This window comes from Heptranchias perlo, chromosome 17, assembly GCF_035084215.1.
Source record: "Heptranchias perlo isolate sHepPer1 chromosome 17, sHepPer1.hap1, whole genome shotgun sequence".
Lineage (NCBI taxonomy): Eukaryota > Metazoa > Chordata > Chondrichthyes > Hexanchiformes > Hexanchidae > Heptranchias > Heptranchias perlo.
Window position 1 is genome coordinate 53599131 of NC_090341.1, and position 21705 is coordinate 53620835.

A 21705-nucleotide genomic window follows, 5' to 3' on the forward strand; every position below is an offset into this window, starting at 1 on the left:
AACTACATTACCAGGCTCACCCTTAGGTCAGGCTGCTGACTGTGGCAGTGTTGTAATTGCAAGACTGCATTAATTAAATGCAACAAAAACAGAAAATGCAGGAAATACTCAGCAAGTCAGGCAGCATCTGTGGAGAAAGAAACAGAGTTAGCATTTCAGGTCATTGACCTTTTGTCAGAACTAGAAGAAGTTGAAGATTAAACAGTTTTTAAGGAAGGGGAAAGGAGAGGAGGAAAAGGAGGGGAGGAAAGAACAAAAGGGAAGGTCTGTGTGTGGAGGCTGGTGGGGTGGAAGGTGAGGACAAGGGAGACCCTATCATGGTTCGGCGAGGGAGGAGAAGGGGTGAGGGCCAAAGTGCGGGAAATAGGACGGATACGGTCGAGGGACCTGTCAACTACAGAGGAGGGAAGTCCTCGGTTGAGGAAAAAGGAAGACACATCGGAAGCACTGGGTGGAAGGTGGCATTGTCAGAACAGATGTGACAGAGACGGAGAAACTGGGCAAAGGGAATAGAGTCCTTACAGGAAGCGTTCTTTCCTCCCCTCCCCTTCCTCCCCTCCTTTCCCTGGCTCTGTACTTGTTCAAAAACTGTTTAATCTTCAACTTCTTCCCGTTCTGACAAATGGTCATCGACCTGAAACGTTAACTCTGTTTCTTTCTCCACAAGTGCTGCCTGACTTGCTGAGTATTTCCAGCATTTTCTGTTTTTATTTCAGATTTCCAGCATCCACAGTATTTTGCTTTTGATTAATTAAAATGCATCTCAGCTGTTGTTGATCATTTTAATGGTGCTGTAAAATCTGATATATTACTCTATTTATACTTGTTTTTATTTTCTCCAAAGTATAAAGGTGTCATTGGGGCAGTTACAGGGTCACTGAAATGCCAACTAGAAATTAGGGTACAATTTATACACTGGATTTAGTAGACCAGCTGGACGTATCTTACTGTTAGTCACTGCAGCCTCAGGTACAAATACTCCCCAGATCACTTTGCGTTATCGCTGCTGGTATCATTTTTGATCTTTACATGGTTACAGATTTCACTTGCAATGTAGTATTACAACATCAACGTTAAATTATTTAGCCTTGAAGGACCTGCACAATACATTTTTTTATTACTGTACAACTGTAACCTGCAATAACTGGAAAAACTTTAACTAAGATGACCTCAAACTCGCCTTCTCCATCAACCACCTACCCTGCAGCTTCTATTGGTGCCATTGAAAATAAATGTGAGGTGTTCATAATGGTCTATCTCCAAAATATGGGTGATCTGTTCTGTTGCTAACTGTCTCTTCTGCTCCTTTCATCTCCTCACTCAGCATTCACTCCCCCTCACTTTGCAGTTCTATATCTCTTTCCCCGGACCTCATCAGACTTATTTCCTCCGTGAAGTTCACTACCTATTCCTTTGATCTCTTTCTGACCCAGCTCCCACCCTGCTTCGCTCGGCCCCAGGCTCACTGACTTTGTCAACACCTCCCTGTCCTTTGGTACCGGGCTCAGTCCATTCAAACTGATGTTATCATCGTCATTTTAAAAATTCAATTCTCGACACTCTCTCAAATTACCATCGTATCTCCAACAAACAGCCAGCAATCCTGTCTCTGCTCATCCAAAGGCATCTCATCATATTATTCACATCAGAAGTCTCCTCCTGAAGCTAGGGCTCCCGTCAAATGTATTTCCACATTTAAGGATTTATTCTACTGTAAAATCTGATGTATCTGTCCAAGATCCTTGAGTCTGTCAACACCAACTTCCTCCAGCAACACTCTCTTTTCAAGCCCCTCCATTTCGGTTTCTAACACATCTGCACAACTCTGGTAAAAGTTAGTTTTCCAATCCCTATGTCAGTATTTCACAAAAAAAAAATCACCTTTTTTTCAGTTGGATTGGAGGTTAACATGAACAATCAGACCAGTTGGAAGGAGAATTGAAGGTTAATAAAACTAATTTTTCTCCCACTCTTGGTTATGCACAAATGAGGCAGAAAATTTTAAGATGAGCTGATGATTTCTGAGAATTGCAGTTACAGGTTTTTTTTTTATTTAGTGTTTTCCCCAAAGAAGTTACATATAACAAATAAAATGCCAAAATGCTGCTTTTAAAAATGTTTAATTTTCATCCAAGGAACTTTCTGGGGCATGGCTGGCTGTTGTCTTATATGAAGGTCTATTTTCTGCAACTGTTTTTTTTTAAATGAGATAAGGAGAATGTTCTCTGATGTGAATGCACTAACTGGTTTTAATGAACATTCCTGTCATTTCACTGATGGAATTGTTGGGGTTTGGAAATTAAGAGTGCAGCAGAAATATCGATGGGCCTTACTTAATTACATTCAGCTCCCCATATTTAGAATTCTACTACAATGTGCTGCTGTGATGTGTAACGCAGATCATTAGCCAGGTTTTGTTCTGCAATTTAGCTGTTTTCAGTTTGTTTCTGCACACAAGATTGAGATCCCTTTTTTGCCGTGGGGTAACCGGGGAAAGAGCCCACACCATTTATATTAGAATGGCCAACATCCATGGGGAAACACAAGAGTGACGTTAATAATAGGAATACAATAGGCAGTCAGGTGGACCTGAAAGCATAAAATGCAGTACCTATGCCAGTTCCTGATAGTCAATTTTGTGCACTTAACTTTTGATAACAATTGCAGTTGGAGATTATTTTTATTTCCAGTAAAAGAAAATAAACCTTTTGAAAGATTCAAAAGAGCAAACTAGGCCAGAAATTACTATCAAGGATAATAGATGACAAATGTTTAACGTGTTTCACATCCCTCTAGCTGTTATTTTAACAGATGGTGTTACCTATTCGACCCATCAGATCTATGCCGGTGTTTATGCTCCACAAACCTTCTCCCACCCCTCTTCATCTCACCCTCTCAGCATATCCTTCTATTCCTTTCTTCCTCGCGTGTTCATCTAACTTCCCCTTAAATGCATTTATGCTAGTCACCTCAACTACTCCTCGTGGTAGCGAGTTCAAGATTCTAACCACTCTCTGGGTAAAGAAGTTTCTCCTGAATTCCCTATTGGATTTATTCGTGACTATCTTATATTTATGACCCCTAGTTTTAGTCTCCCCCACAAGTGGAAACACCATCTATACGTCAACCTTATCAAACCTTTCATAAACTTAAAGACCTCTACCCCTCAGCCTTCTTTTTTCTAGAGAAAAGAGCCCCAGCCTGTTCAATCTTTCCTGACAGGTATGACTTCTCAGCTCTGGTATCATCCTTGTAAATCTTTATCCTGTCAAGTTGTATTGAAGTCCATAGAATTAGTTTCATTTTTATATTTAAATTATCTGTAACCCTGGCAGGAGAAATTATTTTTGGCTTGAAAGGCAGAATTACAGAAGGTGCCAAAATGCTGGAAAATGGATAAAACCCAGTATCAAAAAGCAAAACTTTCTGAGGGGCTAGAAAATAAATCTCACTTTCAGCACTTGTGTTGCCGTCATTATTTTTAAATTCACCATTGCTGAAAATTGCATTTTTATCTACTTTAGGGTTTTTTTCCCTACACACAGAGATCAGTGAAACTCCTCAGTCACAGAGAGCTCAGTGAGAACAGATCTCCAAGGGTTAGATTATGAGGAGAGATTACATAAACTAGCTTGTGTTCCCTGGATTATAGAAGGTTAGGGGTGATTGATTGAGGTGTTTAGGACTTTTAAAGAAATTGATAGGGTAGATAGAGAGAAACTTTTTCCATTGGGGGGGCAGTCTGGGACAAGGAGTCATAATCTTAATCTCAGAGCCAGGCATTCAGCAGAGAAGTTAGGAAACAGTTATTTATGTAAAGGGTGGTAGAAGTGTGGAACAGTCTTCAATAAAAAGCAGTAGCTGCTCGATCAATAAATAAGTTTGCATCTGAGATTGATAGATTTTTGTGAGCCAATTTATTCAGGGAAAATGGAGTCAAGACAGGTGGTTGCAGTTTGGATACAGATCAGCCATGATCTCATTGAATGGCGGAACAGACTTGACGGGCTGAATGGCCTACTCCTGTTCCTATGAAATCCCTCAGTCACAGAGAGAGATCAGTGAAACCCCTCAGTCACACACAGTGAGATCAGTGAAGCCCCTCAGTCATACACAGTGAAATTAGTGAAACCCCTCAGTCACACACAGAGAGATCAATGAAACCCCTCAGTCACAGAGAGAGATCAGTGAAATCCCTCAGTCACACACAGTGAGATCAGTGAAACCCCTCAGTCACACACAGAGAGATCAATGAAACCCATCAGTCACACACAGTGAGATCAGTGAAACCCATCAGTCACACACAGTGAGATCAGTGAACCCCTCAGTCACACACAGAGAGATCAGTGAAACCCATCAGTCACACACAGTGAGATCAGTGAAACCCCTCAGTCACACACAGAGAGATCAGTGAAACCCCTCAGTCACACACAGAGAGATCAGTGAAACCCCTCAGTCACACACAGTGAGATCAGTGAAACCCATCAGTCACACACAGTGAGATCAGTGAAACCCCTCAGTCACACACAGAGAGATCAATGAAACCCCTCAGTCACAGAGAGAGATCAGTGAAATCCCTCAGTCACACACAGTGAGATCAATGAAACCCCTCAGTCACACACAGAGAGATCAATGAAACCCCTCAGTCACACACAGTGAGATCAGTGAAACCCATCAGTCACACACAGTGAGATCAGTGAAACCCCTCAGTCACAGAGAGAGATCAGTGAAACCCATCAGTCACACACAGTGAGATCAGTGAAACCCCTCAGTCACACACAGAGAGATCAGTGAAACCCATCAGTCACACACAGAGAGATCAATGAAACCCCTCAGTCACACACAGTGAGATCAGTGAAACCCCTCAGTCACACACAGTGAGATCAGTGAAACCCATCAGTCACACACAGTGAGATCAGTGAAACCCCTCAGTCACACACAGTGAGATCAGTGAAACCCCTCAGTCACACACAGTGAGATCAGTGAAACCCCTCAGTCACAGTGAGATCAGTGAAACCCATCAGTCACACACAGTGAGATCAGTGAAACCCCTCAGTCACACACAGAGAGATCAATGAAACCCCTCAGTCACACAGAGTGAGATCAGTGAAACCCCTCAGTCACACACAGTGAGATCAATGAAACCCCTCAGTCACACACAGTGAGATCAATGAAACCCCTCAGTCACACACAGTGAGATCAGTGAAACCCATCAGTCACACAGAGAGATCAGTGAAACCCATCAGTCACACAGAGAGATCAGTGAAACCCATCAGTCACACAGAGAGATCAATGAAACCCCTCAGTCACACACAGTGAGATCAGTGAAAACCCATCAGTCACACAGAGAGATCAGTGAAACCCCTCAGTCACACACAGTGAGATCAGTGAAAACCCATCAGTCACACAGTGAGATCAGTGAAACCCCTCAGTCACACACAGTGAGATCAGTGAAAACCCATCAGTCACACAGTGAGATCAGTGAAACCCCTCAGTCACACACAGAGAGATCAGTGAAAACCCCTCAGTCACACAGAGAAATCAGTGTAACCCCTCAGTCACACACAGAGAGATCAGTGAAACCCCTCAGTCACACACAGAGAGATCAGTGAAAACCCCTCAGTCACACAGAGAAATCAGTGTAACCCCTCAGTCACACACACACACACAGATCAGTGTAACCCCTCAGTCACACACACACACACACACAGATCAGTGTAACCCCTCAGTCTCACACACAGATCAGTGTAACCCCTCAGTCACAAACAGAGATCAGTGAGACCCCTAAAATAGCCTAAAATTTAGAGCCAAGACGTTCAGGAGTGTAGTTAGGAAACACTTTGACACGCAAAGGGTGGTAGAAGTTTGCAACTCTCTTCCGCAAACAGCAGTTGATGCTAGCTCAATTGTTAATTTTATATCTGAGATTGATAAATTTTTGTTAATCAAAGGTATTAAGGGATAGAGGGCTAAGGCAGGTATATGGAGTTAGGTCACAGATCAGCCATGATCTCACTGAATGGCGGAATAAACTCGTCCCTCCATGTAACTGAAGTCCCTCATCCCTGGCACCATTCTAGTAAATCTCTTCTGCACCCTCCCTAAGCCCTTGACATTTTTCCTAAAATGTGGTGCCCAGAATTGAACACCATACTTCAGCTGAGGCCTAACCAGTGTTTTATAAAGGTTTAGCATAACTTCCTTGCTTTCGTACTCTAAGCCTCTAATAATAAAGCCCAGGATCCCATATGCCTTTTTAAACAGCCTTCTCAGCTTGTCCTGCCACCTAAGATTTGTATACGTACACCCCCAGGACCCTCTGTTTCCGCACTCCCTTTAAAATTATACCATTTAGTTTATATTGCCTCTCCTTATTCTTCCTACCAAAATGTATCACTTCACACTTCTCTTTGTGAAATTTCATCTGCCATGTGTCTGCCCATTTCACCAGTCTGTCTATGTCCTCCTGAAGTCTGTTATTATCCTCCACATTGTTTACTACATTCCCGACATGCAACAAATGGAACTGGTGTCAGTAGGACTGCTCATACTTCATCACTGACATGGAACCTATAAGAAGATGCACAGTAAAACTGTAGCATCAGTCTCAGACTACATAAGATCAGCAAATAATCCCTCAGTCTCAATCTCAGGCTCCTAATTTGGACACACTCATCAGTGAATAGCTTGTTTCTAACCAATACTTTTTACTTGTGCTCGATACAATCAGATTGCTTTTACAGGTAGGCACAAAACTCAAGTTTACATTGAAGTGTCTGGGATAGCATTGCTGCAGGGAAAACAGTGAATTCTTATACCATTGGGACACATACCAGAAATAGTATAGCCTACCCACCAAATCTCTCAGCTGGCAGAAAACACCTTGCTGACAGACCACATAACTCAGGCTAAAACTATTAACCAAGTTTATTGAAAGAAGTAGAATTATACAAAAGAACACAATATAATCAACAGGTACACATAATCTCTACAGTACTTGACTTTATACCATCTGTTCCAAAACAATAACACTTCCAGGTCTCTGCAATTCTCTTCAGTGACTTTTGAGCAAGAATGAAAAATGCACCTCATGGAGCCCATATAAGCCCCTCCCCCAACCTGTAAATCAGGGCAGCTAAATAGGGAATCTATTGAACATAGGCCACCAGTCAGCCTATATGTTTCTATTTGCTTTGATGTCCATGCTGATTTAATGAAGGATAAAAAAAAATGTATCCTTCCGAATTAGGCAAAAACTGTCCTGGTTCAAATTACTTCCTGCAGTGACAGATCTGAGACAAAAGGGACCTCAGCTGTAAATAACTTTAGTAAACACAGAACTGTCAAACTTAATTAGATTTGGGTTAGAATTTGCCTCTTATGACTCAGAAATCAATCATTTATTTTCAACAATGCAGTTAACAAGGCCAACTTAAATTTGTAATTAATATACAATCTCACAACAGAATTAAGGACGTTGTGTTGCCTGCTGGCTCTCAAGTTATGACAAAGGAATTCTTCATTGCAGCCATACACTTTGAACATTCAAATGGCCAAGCTACAAAGACATAAATTATAGATATTTTTGTAGTATGAAACTGGATGAGTCCTAGGATCTGTCAGGCTCCCTGAGGTCAATTTTAACCCCCCCAGGATGGGCAGAAGAGGGGTTGGGGGGGGGGGGGGGGTTAAATTCTTTAAAATCTGAAACGCGACCCCAGACTGCCAGGAATGCACCTACTTCCGGTTTAACTGGAGCAGATTGGGGGGCTGGTGAATAACCTCCTCGAGAGGCGGGTCAGTTATTTAAATATGTCAACGAGGCTGTGTGCCTCAGACGCAGCAACCTTTTAGATTTAGTGGCTGTGGGCCGGGTTTCCAAGGGCTCGGGAAACAGGGCAGCTGAAGGGAGGCGAGAACGGCAGGATCCAGCAGGTAAGCGCTTTTTATAGCACAGCCTGTGGGTCAGGAGGAGCAGGAGGGCTTCCCCCCGATCCCCCAAGCAAGCCTGCCACAATCGGCCTCCCTCCCTGCGATCCGACGAGCCATGCCACCGTGATCTCCAGGCCTACCTGCGATCTCTCCCCACTTCCCACCCGGGCGCAATCTCTTCCTCCCCCCACACCCCAGCATGATCTGTTTCCCCTCTTTCCTCCCCCTTCCCCACCCTCCACCGTGTGTCATCTCTCTTCCCCCCGTGCGCGATCACACTCTTTCCCCTGCGATATCTTTCCTCCCAATCTTTCCCCGTGCGATCTCTCTCTTCCTCAACCTCCCGCACGCTCTCTCTCCATACCCCCATCCCCGCGTGCTCCCTCTCCCCCTCCCCGCCCGCTCCCTCTCCCCCCGCCCCCTCCCGCTCCCTCCCCGCCCGCCCCTCCCGCTCCCTCCCCGCCCGCCCCCTCTCCCCGCTCCCCCCTCCCCGCCCGCTCTCCCCCCTCCCCGCCCGCCCGCTCTCCCCCCTCCCCCTCTCCCCCCTCCCCGCCCGCCCGCTCTCCCCCCTCCCCGCCCGCCCTCTCTCCCCCCTCCCCGCCCGCCCTCTCTCCCCCCTCCCCGCCCGCCCTCTCTCCCCCCTCCCCGCCCGCCCTCTCTCCCCCCTCCCCGCCCGCCCTCTCTCCCCCCTCCCCGCCCGCCCTCTCTCCCCCCTCCCCGCCCGCTCTCTCTCCCCCCTCCCCGCCCGCTCTCTCTCCCCCCTCCCCGCCCGCTCTCTCTCTCTCCCCCCCCCCCCGCTCGCTCTCTCCACCCCCCCTCAACCCCTCCCCGCGTGCTCTCCCTCCCCCTCTTCCTCCCCATAAATATCGGCGCCCCTGTATGCAAATCTTGTAGATTGCTTCATTACATTAATCTTGGCTGCTTTTGGTTTTTGCAATGTTATTAGGCAGCAGGTTCAAAAATTTGTTAAAATGGTGCGTGTGGAGCGAATATGAGCAGGTCGTACCTTAGCTTCCAGAACTGAAATTCTATCGATGATGGTCCGTTTTTAAAAAAGGCTTGAACATTGTACAAAATGTAGTGAAAAAAATGCCAATTTTTATAACTTATCACAAGGCCTGAGAGCAGGGTGGTGCGAGAGGATAAAAAGCGGGGCCAGCACAAGGCCCGAAAGCGGAGAGGAGCGAGAGTGGAGCGGAGAGGAAAGAGAGAGGAGAGGAGAGGAGCGAGAGGAGGGGAGGAGCGAGAGGAGGGGAGCGGAGAGGAGAGGAGTGAGAGGAGAGCAGTGAGAGGAGAGCAGTGAGAGGAGTGAGAGCCACTCACCGTTTACACAGTTGGTGTCAACTCGCACAGGCAGAAATTTTGAAGAGTGACGTCACAGAACAGCAGGTAGGTGATTGGTTGGTGAGTATTACTGGGTTCTTTCTCTCTAAGTTAGGGCAATGGCTTATTCTAACAGCTTAAATTAATAACTTAAAGTAGATAAATTAATTAGTTAATAAAACTAAGAATAGTGAGTGATTAAAAACTCTAATAAAGTAAATTAATAAATTCTGGTTCAATAAGGAATGGCAGGGCAGGTGGTATGTCATAAGTGCAGCATGTGGGAGTTGGTGGAGACCAGCGAGATCCTGAGCAACCACACCTGCAGTAAGTGTCTGCAACTCGAGGAACTTCGAGTTGTTGAGCTGGAGTCCGAGCTGCAGACCATTGCTATGCATCAGGGAGGGGGGTGAGTTATCGGGACTATTTGGTCCAGGAGGCAGTCACACCCCTTAGGTTAGGTAGTAGTTTAGATTTGTTCAGTGTTCAGGGAGAGGAGGGTGTGACTGTGAGTCAGGCAGGTATGGGGACCCAGGATCTAGTGATGTAGGAGCCTCAGCCTTTGACCTTGTCCAACAGGTACGAGGTACTTGCTACCTTTGTGGATGACAGTAAAGACCGCAGGGAGGATGGGCAAACTGACCACGGCACTGTGTTACAGGAAGCCATTCAAGTGGGGGGAGTAAAAAGGAATGCGGTAGTGGTAGGGGATAGTATAGTCAGGGGGATAGATGCTGTTCTCTGCAGCCGTGACCATGAGTCTCGAAGGCTATGTAGCCTGCCTGGTGTCAGGGTTAAGGACATCTCCTCGTGGCTGGAAAAGAACTTGGAGCATGAGGGGGAGGATCCAGTTGTTGTGGTCCACATAGGAACCAATGACATAGGTGGAACTAAGAATGAGGTTCTGCTGAGACAGTTTGAGGAGCTAGGGTTGAAATTAATAAGCAGAAACTCAAAGGTAATAATCTCTGGATTACTACCTGAGCCACGTGCAAATTGGCCTAGGGACAAACAGATCAGAGAGTTAAATGCGTGGCTCAAAGAGTGGTGTGGGAGACAGGGGCTTCAATTCATAGGGCATTGGCACCAGTACTGGGGAAAGAGGGAGCTGTTCAGTTGGGATGGGCTCCTCTTAAACCGGGCTGGGACCAGCATCCTGGTAAATCGAATAACTAGGGCTGTAGATAGGGCTTTAAACTAAAAAAGTAGGGGGAGGGGTCAGGTGAGGGGAAATTTAGAAATCTAACGAGAAAAGTCAAGGCAACAGAGCAGTGTAATGATTTGGATAAAGATAAGCAGAATGTGGCAGGAAGGGATAGAGAGTTTACCAATAATAGAGCATCAGCAAATAAGGATAAAGCAGGAAAAAAATGGTAAAAAGTTAAAACTAAAGGATCTTTATCTGAATGCACAGAGCATTCATAACCAGATAGACTAATTAATTGCACAAATAGAGATAAATGGGTTTGATCTAATAGCCATTACAGAGACATGGTTGCAAAGTGACCAAGGTTGGGAACTAAATATTCCAGGGTACATGACGTTTAGAAAAGACAGGCAGAATGGAAAAGGAGGAGGTGTAGCACAAATATTAAGGAATGACATAAGGACAGTAGTGAGAAAGGATCTTGGCTCGGAAGGTCAGGAAGTGGAATTAGTGTGGGTGGAAATAAGAAATAACAAGGGGCAGAAAACTCTGGTGGAAGTATTTTATAGGCCCTCTAATAGCTATACCGTTGGACAGAGTATTAATTATGAAATAATAGGACCTTGTTACAAAGGTAATATAGCAATCATAGGAGACTTTAATCTTCATATAGACTGGGCAAATCAAATTGGCAAAGGTAGTCTGGAGGACGAGTTCATGGAACGCAATTTTAAGGAACAATTAGTCATGGAACCAACCAGGGAACAGGCTATTTTAGATCTTGTATTGTGTAATGATGTGGAGATGCCGGTGATGGACTGGGGTTGACAAATGTAAAGAATCTTACAACACCAGGTTATAATCCAACAATTTTATTTGAAAATCACAAGCTTTTGGAGGCTTTCTCCTTCGTCAGGTGAATGACGAAGGAGAAAGCCTCCGAAAGCTTGTGATTTTCAAATAAAATTGTTGGGCTATAACCTGGTGTTGTAAGATTCTTTACAATTGTGTAATGAGACAGGGTTAATTAGTAATCGCACAGTAAAGGATCCTCTGAAGAAGAGTGAGCGTAATATGATAGACTTTCACATTGAGTTTGAGAGTGACTTACTTAAGTCAGAAACCAGAATCTTAAACTTAAATAAAGCAATTACATAGGTATGAGGGGCTAGTTGGTTAAGATAGATTGGGGAATTAGATTGAAGGGTATGACAGTTGATAAAAAAATGGCAAACATTTAAAGACATATTTCAATATTCTCAAAAAATACACATTCCATTGAGAAATAAAAACTCCACGGGAAAAGTGATCCACCCGTGGCTAACTAAAGAAGTTGAGGATAGTATTAGATTAAAAGAGGCCTATATTGTTGCTAAGAAGAGTAGTAAGTCTGAGGATTGGGAGAGTTTTAGAAACCAGCCAAGGACAACCAAAAAATTGATAAAAAGGGAGAAAATAGAATATGAAAGAAAACTAGCAAGAAATATAAAAATGGATTGTAAAAGCTTCTACAAGTATGTAAAAAAGGAACAGAGTAGCAAAAGTAAACGTTGGCCCCTTAGAGGCAGAGAGAGGAGAAATTATAATGGGGAATCAGGAAATGGCAGATGCGTTAAACAAATATTTTGTATCTGTCTTCACAGTAGAAGACACAAAAAGCATACCAGAGATAGTGGGGGACCAAGGGGCTAATGAGAATGGGGAACTTAAAGTAATTAATATTAAAGAAAAAGTACTTAAGAAACTCGTGGAACTAAAAGCCAAAAATACCCCTAGGCCTGATGTCCGACATCCTAGGGTTCTAAAAGAGGTGGCTGCAGAGATAGTGGATGCATTGCTTACGATCTTCCAAATTTCCCTAGATTCCAAAAAGGTCCCAGCGGATTGGAACGTAGCAAATGTAATACCGCTATTCAAGAAAGGAGGGAGAGAGAAAACAGGGAACTACAAGCCAGTTAGTCTGACACCAGTCGTCAGGAAACTGCTGGAATCCATTATTAAGGAAGTGGTAACGGCACTTGGAACATCATAATATGAATAGGCAGAGTCAACATGGTTTTATGAAAGGGAAATCGTGTTTGACAAATCTATTAGAGTTTTTTAAGGATGTAACTCATAAAGTAGATAAAGGGGAACCAGTGGATGTACTATATTTGGATTTTCAAAACTCATTCGATAGGTGCCACACAAAAGGTTGTTACGCAAGATAAGGGCTCATGGGGTTGGAGGTAATATATGCGCACGGATAGAGGATTGGTTAACAGATGGAAAACAGAGAGTAGGGATAAACGGGTCATTTTCAGGTTGGCAGGCTGTAACTAGTGGAGTGCCTCAAGGATCGGTGCTTGGGCCTCAGCTATTTACAATCTATATTAATGACTTAGATGAAGGGACCGAGTGTAATGTATCCAAGTTTGCTGATGATACAAAGCTAGGTAGGAAAGTAAGTTGTGAAGAGGACACAAAGAATCTGCAAAGGGATATAGACAAGCTAAGCGAGTGGGCAAGAAGGTGGTAGATGGAGTGTAATGTGGGGAAATGTGAGGTTATTCACTTTGGTAGGAAGAATAGAAAAACAGAATATTTTTTAAATGGTGAGAAACTATTAAATGTTGGTGTTCAGAGAGACTTGGGTGTCCTCATACAAAAAACACAAGAAGTTAGTATGGAGGTACAGCAGGCAATTAGGAAAGCAAATGGTATGTTGGCCTTTATTGCAAGGGGGTTGGATTACAAGAGTAAGGAAGTCTTACTACAGTTGTACAGGGCTTTGGTGAGACCTCACCTGGAGTACTGTGTACAGTTTTGGTCTCCTTACCTAAGGAAGGACATACTTGCCTTATAGGCGGTGCAATGGAGGTTCACTAGATTAATTCCTGGGATGAGAGGGTTGTCCTATGAGGAGAGGTTGAGTAGAATGGGCTTATACTTCTGGAGTTTAGAAGTATGAGAGGTGAACTCATTGAAATGTATAACATTCTGAGGGGGCTTGACAGGGTAGATGCTGAGAGGTTGTTTCCGCTGGCTGGAGAGTCTAGATCTAGAGAGCATAGTCTCAGGATAAGGGGTTGGCCATTGAAGACTGAGACAAGGAGGAATTTCTTCACTCAGAGGGTTGTGAATCTTTGGAATTCTCTACCCCAGAGGGCAGTGGATGCTCAGTCATTGAGTATTTTCAAGGCTGAGATAGATAGATTTTTGGACTCTAGGAGAATCAAGGGATATGGGGATCGGGCAGGAAAGTGGAGTTGAGGTCGAAGATCAGCCATGATCTGATTGAATGGCGGAGCAGGCTCGAGGGGCCAAAACTGTATGCAGTACTCCAGGTGAGGGCTCACCAAAGCCCTGTACAACTGTAGTAAGGCTTCCTTACTCTTGTAATCCAACCCCCTTGCAATAAAGGCCTACTCCTGCTCCTATTTCTTATGTTTTTATTCTTTCTGTGGCACTCAGCTACACTAAGTACTCAGCATTGCTGTATACGCAAGTTTGGGAAGTTGTAACTCCGTGAAATATATATCAATGTAAAGGAATAATGAGCAATGACACTTGCATTTCTGTAGCGTCTGTCATTCTGAAATGCTACAAAGCACTGCACACAATTACTTTTTTAAATAACCCAGGTGGTGGGGTTTGGGGTCTGCTGCAGCAGGTATGAGTCTGATCCAATCTGGGCAGCTCTGTTCGTAGCTGCTTTTTTATTGCTCTAATACTGTGCTAATGCCGCTGGCTCTCGACAGGGGTTCTCACACAGCTGGTACTGACTCCAAACTAAACTTCCCAGATTCATATGAACAGAGAAAAACAGTGGACAGGAGAAGACCAGCTGATCCATCTAGCCTGTCCCATATAGTTGTGATGCTTTGTGCATCAGGTCAAGAGACTCCCTACCACCTAGGTGCCATGTAATCTCCTGGGAGAGACAAAAAAAACCGGATCAAAAACCCAAGGACAATTTGGGGGAAAAAAATTGAGAAAATTCCTCTCTATTAAAACTAGTCCAGGGGACCGCATTGACCATGACTTAGATTATTTGGTAACTACTTCTTCTGTGATGCGATCTCTGCCTCAGCCAGGAACCGGACCAGCTATCTTGAAGGTACACGATTAATCAGCACTCACCGCACATGCCATGCCACAGGATAGACCCAATACAAAAAGAGCTCTGATGCCCACCTTAGTGAATCTGACCAGTTTATTCTGTGGTTGTCACTGTATGGTGGGAGCCACTGTCACCAGCCCCGCACTAAACTGACTTCACAAACCATGGCAGCAATTCTTTGACTTTTTCACCTACCTTCAGATGGTTACCCCATGGCTCGTTTCAGAGGCTGTGCACCACATGAATAATGTAACCATGATTTATATTTCAAAAATGACATCTGTAATGATATACTGCAGAGGAATACTAATGCCAGTAAATGTTCATCTTGCCCTTTCGAGAGGTAGTCGTCACCTGCTGGGGTTTTGGGACTGTGTGTTTTGTGATGTTATTGCATTTTTCTCCCCCAAAAAACTGCAGTACATTCTGTAGGTATATACTACAGTCTACTCTTCTTAATTCAGAGTTAATTCAAATTATCTGACAATTCATTTTTTTAGCACTAAATTCCCACTTTGCTCTGATACTTATGTAGCCATATTCAAATTGGAAAATTCACATTTTTTTTAAGCACAAAAAATGACTGAGTTATCAGAAACAGAGTGTATAGTACAATTGCTCCCCTGATGGTTTAATGGATAAGCTCCCAGTGTGGAATTAAACCAAAGAAACCAAAATATCCTAGGTTTGATTCCCAGTCGCTGCTGAGTTTAACAATCTCAGCCCGGATCACCATCATTACATTAGCTGGACTAAGAAGCGGGAAAATCAGCACCTGCTCATTATCCAGTGACCCCTGCTGCAAGTACGTGTGTGTGGATGTCAGGTGAAGGCCGGATCGGATTTGGCTGTGAAGTCCTGCACTGTCCAACATCAGGCTGAAGCACATCGCCTGCACTCACAGATTAAGTATGGTCATTTGGACATACTGATAGTGAGGGAATCCTATCCCATCCTGAGTCAGTGGCTTCAGAAGAGCAGGCAAGAAAATTAAAGAGACTAATTCAAACCACTGAACAATTTAAAACAAAATCAATCAGGGCTCAGGAAACACCCTACGCCTAATATTCTCTAACAATTAATAATAAGCATTTACAGAAAATTGAATAACAACATGTTAAATGACTCAGAATAAGCAGGTCTGGTTGTAAACAAACATACGAACAATGACAGACAGGAAAAACCCTCTGGTCCATCCAGCCTGTCCCACACAATTGTTTTGCCTTGTACATCACAATATATAGACTCTGCACCTCACCCGAAACCACGTGACCTGCTATGCGAGGCAAAAAGACAGATTAAAACCCGGCAAATTTGGGGAAAAAAATCTGGGAAATTCCTCTCCGACCCCCCCCTCCCCCCCACCCCGCCCGAGGCAATAAAGTACTTGTCACATTCACATTGTCACATTTACACTTATTGACATCCCTTTAGTAGTATGTAGCTTTTAATACCAACCTTCAGTTACACTGAACATACTTCACTTACGTGTAAACTTTCAGAACAAAATCCTTTTCCTCTCGGAGTTCGGAAATAGACGGCAGAACGTCCATCATACACAGCACTGCGCAGCCGTACGGGCGCCGGTACTGCACATAAGGGGGGCCTTTTTTCGAATCATTGGATAACATCCGACCTGGGAAGGGCACAGGGATACATGAAGGGTTAGTTTCCAACAAAATGCTCCCATCACAGAACTCCTGCCGACCACTGACTGCCTGCAACAAGTTGTGCTGGAACTGTCAATTCTGCAAACCCACTTTGACATTTAAAATATATTAAATATGTTTTTTTTTAATCTATTTTTTAAAATAACAAGATATTTTTCACTTCTCCCTCTTCTAAGCCCTCCCACACTCTGCACCTCCTTCGGCTCAGTGACCTGCTCCAAACCTCTGTCAATGATACCTTGAAGGCAGTGCAAAGCACAACCCGGTTGATTATCCCTCTGTGCAGGGAGGCGCCTTTCTCTCGCTGTAGCATGTCTGAGCTCAGGGGCTGGGCAGATGCACCTGCTTCTTGCTATACTGGGGCGCAGAGATCTGACTCTTTATATTGGATTTTGAATGCAGCAGCTCTACTTTACAGAATTTTCAATGTTAGACAGGGTGATCGGGCTTCGGCTCCACATTCACACCTGCTAGGCAGCGCAGTAATTAGTGGCAACATTGTCGCATCTGTCACTCCATCTGATCTTAAGGTGAGAGAAGCAAAGTTAATGCTGCATCAGACAAACCACATGAAAAATCAAAAATAATTTCAAGAACCCTTATTCACCAAAGGAATGAAGGGAAATTATATTGTCATTTTATTTTTGTTTAAGAAGTAGTGCTTATTGCTGGTTTGTATCTGAATTCTGCTGGAATTCTGTCTGCAGTAATGAACTCTTTCGCCTCCCTGCAAACTCACTATGTTGAAATCAAGACTCATCGCACCAACTATTATGGCACTGGAAAGGAATAAGGTAGTTGAGGGGTCAAATATTGAATTTATTTGGTTAGAATTAAGGAACAATAGAGGAGCTATTACAATACTGGGTGCATATTATAGGCCACCAAATAGTGGAAAGGAGATAGAGGAGAACATTTGCAGGCAAATTACAGAAAGATGCAAGAACTATAGAGTAGTGATAATGGGGAACTTTAATTATCCCAATATAGACGGGGACAGTAACACTGTGAAGGCAAAGAGGGAGAGGAATTCCTGAAATGTGTTCAAGAGAACTTTCTGGAACAGTGCATTTCCAGCCCAACCAGGAAGCAAACAGTGCTGGGTCTAGTTCTGGGGAATGAAGTGGGGCAGGTGGAGCATGCTTCAGTGAGGGAGCATTTGGGGAACAGTGATCATAATATCATTAGGTTTAGAATTGTTATTGAAAAGGACAAGGAACAATCAAATGTGAAAATACGTAACTGGAGGATGGGAAATTTCAGTGAGTTAAAAAGGGATCTTGACCAGTTGGATTGCAATCAAAAATTGGTAGGCAAAACAGTAATTGAACAATGGGAGGCCTTCAAGGAGGAGTTGGTTCGGGTTCAGAGTAGACACATCCCTACAAGGGGGAAAGAAAGGGCACCCAAAGCTAGAGCTCCCTGGATGACGAAAGATATAGAGATTAAAATGGAACAGAAAAAGAAGGCTTATGATGAATGTAAGGTTCATAATATAGTAGAGAACCAGGCTGAGTACAGAGGAGATCTAAAAAAGAGGTGAAGAGAGAGTATGAGAATAGATTAGTGGCCAACATGAAAGGGAACCCAGACCTCTTTTATAAACATATAAATAGTAAAAGGGTAGTCCAAGGAAGCATGGAACGATTAGGGACAAAAAAGATCTTCTTGTGGAGGCAGAGGGTATGGCTGAGGTACTAAATGAATACTTCACATCCGTCTTCATTAGAGAAGACGATGCTGCCATTGTAGCAGTAAAGGAGGAGGTAGTAACGATATTGTATGGAATAAAAATACATCAAGGGGAGGTACTTAAAAGATTGGCAGTACTCAAAGTAGAAAAGTCAGCCAGTCCAGATGGGATACATCCGAGGTTACTGAGGATGGAAATTGCAGAGGCTCCGGCAACAATCTTCCAGTCGTCCTTAGATATGGGGATGGTGCCGGAGGACTATAGGGTTGCAAATGTTACACCCCTGTTCAAGAAAGGGGAGAAGGATAAACCCGGCAATTACAGACCAGTCAGCCTAACGTCGGGGGTGGGGAAACTTTTAAACAATAATTGGGGACAAAATAAATTGGCACTTGGAAAAGTATGGGCTGATAAATGAAAGTCAGCACGGATATGTTAAAGGAAAATCGTGTTTGACGAACTTGATTGAGTTCTTTGATGAACTAACGCAGAGGATTAATGTGGGTAATGCGGTTGATGTTGTGTACATGGACTTGCAAAAGACATTTGATAAAGTACCACATAATAGACTTGTAAGCAAAATTAAAGCCAATGGGATTAAAGGGACAGTGGCAGTGTGGATACAAAATTGGGGACAGAAAGCAGAGAGCTGTGGTGAACGGCTGTTTCTCAGACTGGAGGGAAGCACACAGTGGTGTTCCCCAGGGGTCAGGATTAGGACCACTACTCTTTTTAATACATATTAATGACCTGGACTTGGGTACAGGGGGTACAATTGCAAAGTTTGCAGATGACACTAAACTCGGAGATGTAGTAAACAACGTGGAAGATAGTAACAGATTTCAGGAGGACATAGACAGACTGGTGAAATGGGCAGATACATGGCAGATGACATTTAATACAGAGAAGTGAGAAGTGATATATTTTGGCAGGAAGAATGAGGCGGGGCAACATAAATTAAATGGTACAATATTAAAGGGGGTGCAGGAACAGAGAGCTCTGGGGGTGCATGTACACAAATCTTTGAAGGTGGCAGGGCAAGTTGAGAAGGTTGTTGAAAAAGCATATGGGGTGCTGGGCTTTATTAATAGAGGCATAGAGTACAAAAGTAAGGAAGTTATGCTAAACTTTTATAAAATACTGGTTAGGCCTCAGCTGGAGTATTGTGTTCAATTCTGAGCACCACATTTTAGGAAGGATGTCAAGGCCTTAGAGGGTGCAGAAGAGATTTACTAGAATGGTGCCAGGGATGAGGGACTTCAGTTATGTGGAGAGGCTGGAGAAGCTAATTTGTTCTACTTAGAACAGAGAAGGAAAAGGGGAGATTTGATAGAGGTGTTCAAAATCATCAATGGTTTTGACATGAGTAAACAAGGAGAAATTGTTTCCAGTGGCAGAAGGGTTGGTAACCAGAGGACACAGATTTAAGGTGATTGGCAAAAGAGCCAGAAGCGACATGAGGAAACATTTTTTTAAGCAGCGAGTTGTAATGGTCTGGAATGCACTGCCTGAAAGGCTGGTGGAAGCAGATTCAATAGTAACTTTCAAAATGGAATTGGACAAATACCTGAAGGGAAAAAAATTACACGGCTATGGGGAAAGAGCAAGGGAATGGGAATAAATGGATATCTCTGTCAAAGAGCCAGCACAAGCCGAATGGCATCCTCTTGTGCTGTACCTTTTTTTTTATTCGTTCATGGGATGTGGGATGCAAGGCCAGGATTTATTGCCCATCCCTAATTGCCCTTAAGAAGGTGTTGGTGAACCGCCTTCTTGAAATGCTGCAGTCCGTGTGGTGAAGGTTCTCCCACAGTGCTGTTAGAAAGGGAGTTCCAGGATTTTGACCCAGTGACGATGAACGAACGGCGATATATTTCCAAGTCGGGATGGTGTGTGACTTGGAGGGGAACGTGCAGGCGGTGTTGTTCCCCCATGTGTCTGCTGCCCTTCTTCTTCTAGGTGGTAGAGGTCGCGGGTTTGGGAGGTGCTGTCGAAGAAACCGTGGCGAGTTGCTGCAGTGCATCCTGTAGATGGTACACACAGCAGCCACGGTGCGCCGCTGGTGGAGGGAATGAATATTTAGGGTGGTGGATGGGGTGCCAATCAAGTGGGCTGCTTTGTCCTAGATGGTGTCAAGCTTCTTGAGTGTTGTTGGAGCTGCACTCATCCAGGCAAGTGGAGAGTATTCCATCATACTCCTGACTTGTGCCTTGTAGATGGTGGAAAGGCTTTGGGGAGTCAGGAGGTGAGTTACTCACTGTAGAATACCTAGCCTCTGACCTGCTCTTGTAGTCACAGTATTTATGTGGCTGGTCCAGTTAAGTTTCTGGTCAATGGTGACCCCCAGGATATTGATAGTGGGGGATTCAGCGATGGTAATGCCATTGAAAGGCAAGGGGAGGTGGTTAGACTCTCTCTTGTTGGAGATGGTCATTGCCTGGCACTTGTCTGGCGTGAATGTTACTTGCTACATCAGCCCAAGCCTGGATGTTGTCCAGGTGTTGCTGCATGCGGGCACGGACTGCTTCATTATCTGAGGGGTTGCGAATGGAACTGAACACTGTGCAATCATCAGCGGACATCCCCATTTCTGACCTTATGATGGAGGCAAGGTCATTGATGAAGCAGGTGAAGATGGTTGGGCCGAGGACACTGCTCTGAGGAACTCCTGCAGCAATTTCTTGGAGCTGAGATGATTGGCCTCCAACAACCACTACCATCTTCCTTTGTGCTAGGTATGACTCCAGTCACTGGAGAGTTTTCCCCCTGATTCCCATTGACTTCAATTTTACTGGGGCTCCTTGGTGCCACACTCGGTCAAATGCTGCCTTGATGTCAAGGGCAGTTACTCTCACCTCACCTCTGGAATTCAGCTCTTTTGTCCATGTTTGGACCAAGGCTGTAATGAGGTCTGGAGCAGAGTGGTCCTGGTGGAACCCAAACTGAGCATCAGTGAGCAGGTTATTGGTGAGTAAGTGCCGCTTGATAGCACTGTCGACGACACCTTCCATCACTTTGCTGCTGATTGAGAGTGGACTGATGGGGCGGTAATTGGCCGGATTGGGTTTGTCCTGCTTTTTGTGGACAGAACATTGCTGCAGGAGTTGCTATCATTACTATGATACTATGAACTTCTACTCCAATTCATTCTTTCCCAGGAGCTCCAAACTGTGGAATCCCTCATCTCCCCTCCCTCCTCCAATCTACGAGTCATCTAATCACTATCCCCTAATTTACCTCATCTTCTCTCCTATGGGTAGATTTTAATTTTTGGGCAGCTGACCAATGAAGAGGTCACGGCCGTTACTGAGACTTGGGCTTCATTTGAATTCGACTTGAGAGCTGTAGAAGCCAAGCGGGTCCAGAGGTGACTCGCTGGTTGTGGACAACAGGACTGTCGGCGGACGGGTGGGGAAGGGGAGGCGAGGGTTTGGGAGGCCGAGGTTGGGGGGGGAGCCCAAAGAGTTTTCGTGAAGCTAGGACCATTCATACTCTTTCCGTCTCTACAAAAATCTTTTTTTGTGGCCGTTTTCTGAGCGACCAGCATCGGTTCCTTTAAGAACTGCTGTTAAAGCTGCTCATCACCAGTACATGAATGCAGATTTGCACGGGTAAGAGGCCTACTGCTTGCTGCGGCCGCCCAGGAGTAAGCTCTTTTCAAAATTGCACCGGCCAGAAACTGGGCTTTAACGGAGCGGTAAGTCTATTGGCCCCATTTTAAGGCTGTTACTGCCCCATTGACACGTTTTTGGCAAGTTAAAATCCAGCCCCCATATCGTGCACCCATGGACCTTGGCCCTTCACCTGGGTAACTCAATGATTTAATAAACAACACCGT

General features: G+C 44.4%; 1 protein-coding gene across 1 annotated transcript in view; it reads right to left on the bottom strand.

The window, feature by feature from the left end:
• The window catches only part of dock3 (dedicator of cytokinesis 3), a 1008697-nt gene that overhangs the window by 350985 nt on the left and 636007 nt on the right, over positions 1 to 21705 (bottom strand). The window contains exon 12 of the mRNA XM_067999007.1: positions 15993 to 16140. Within this exon, the coding sequence (XP_067855108.1) occupies positions 15993 to 16140 (148 nt within the window). The remainder of the gene's footprint in view (positions 1 to 15992; positions 16141 to 21705) is intronic.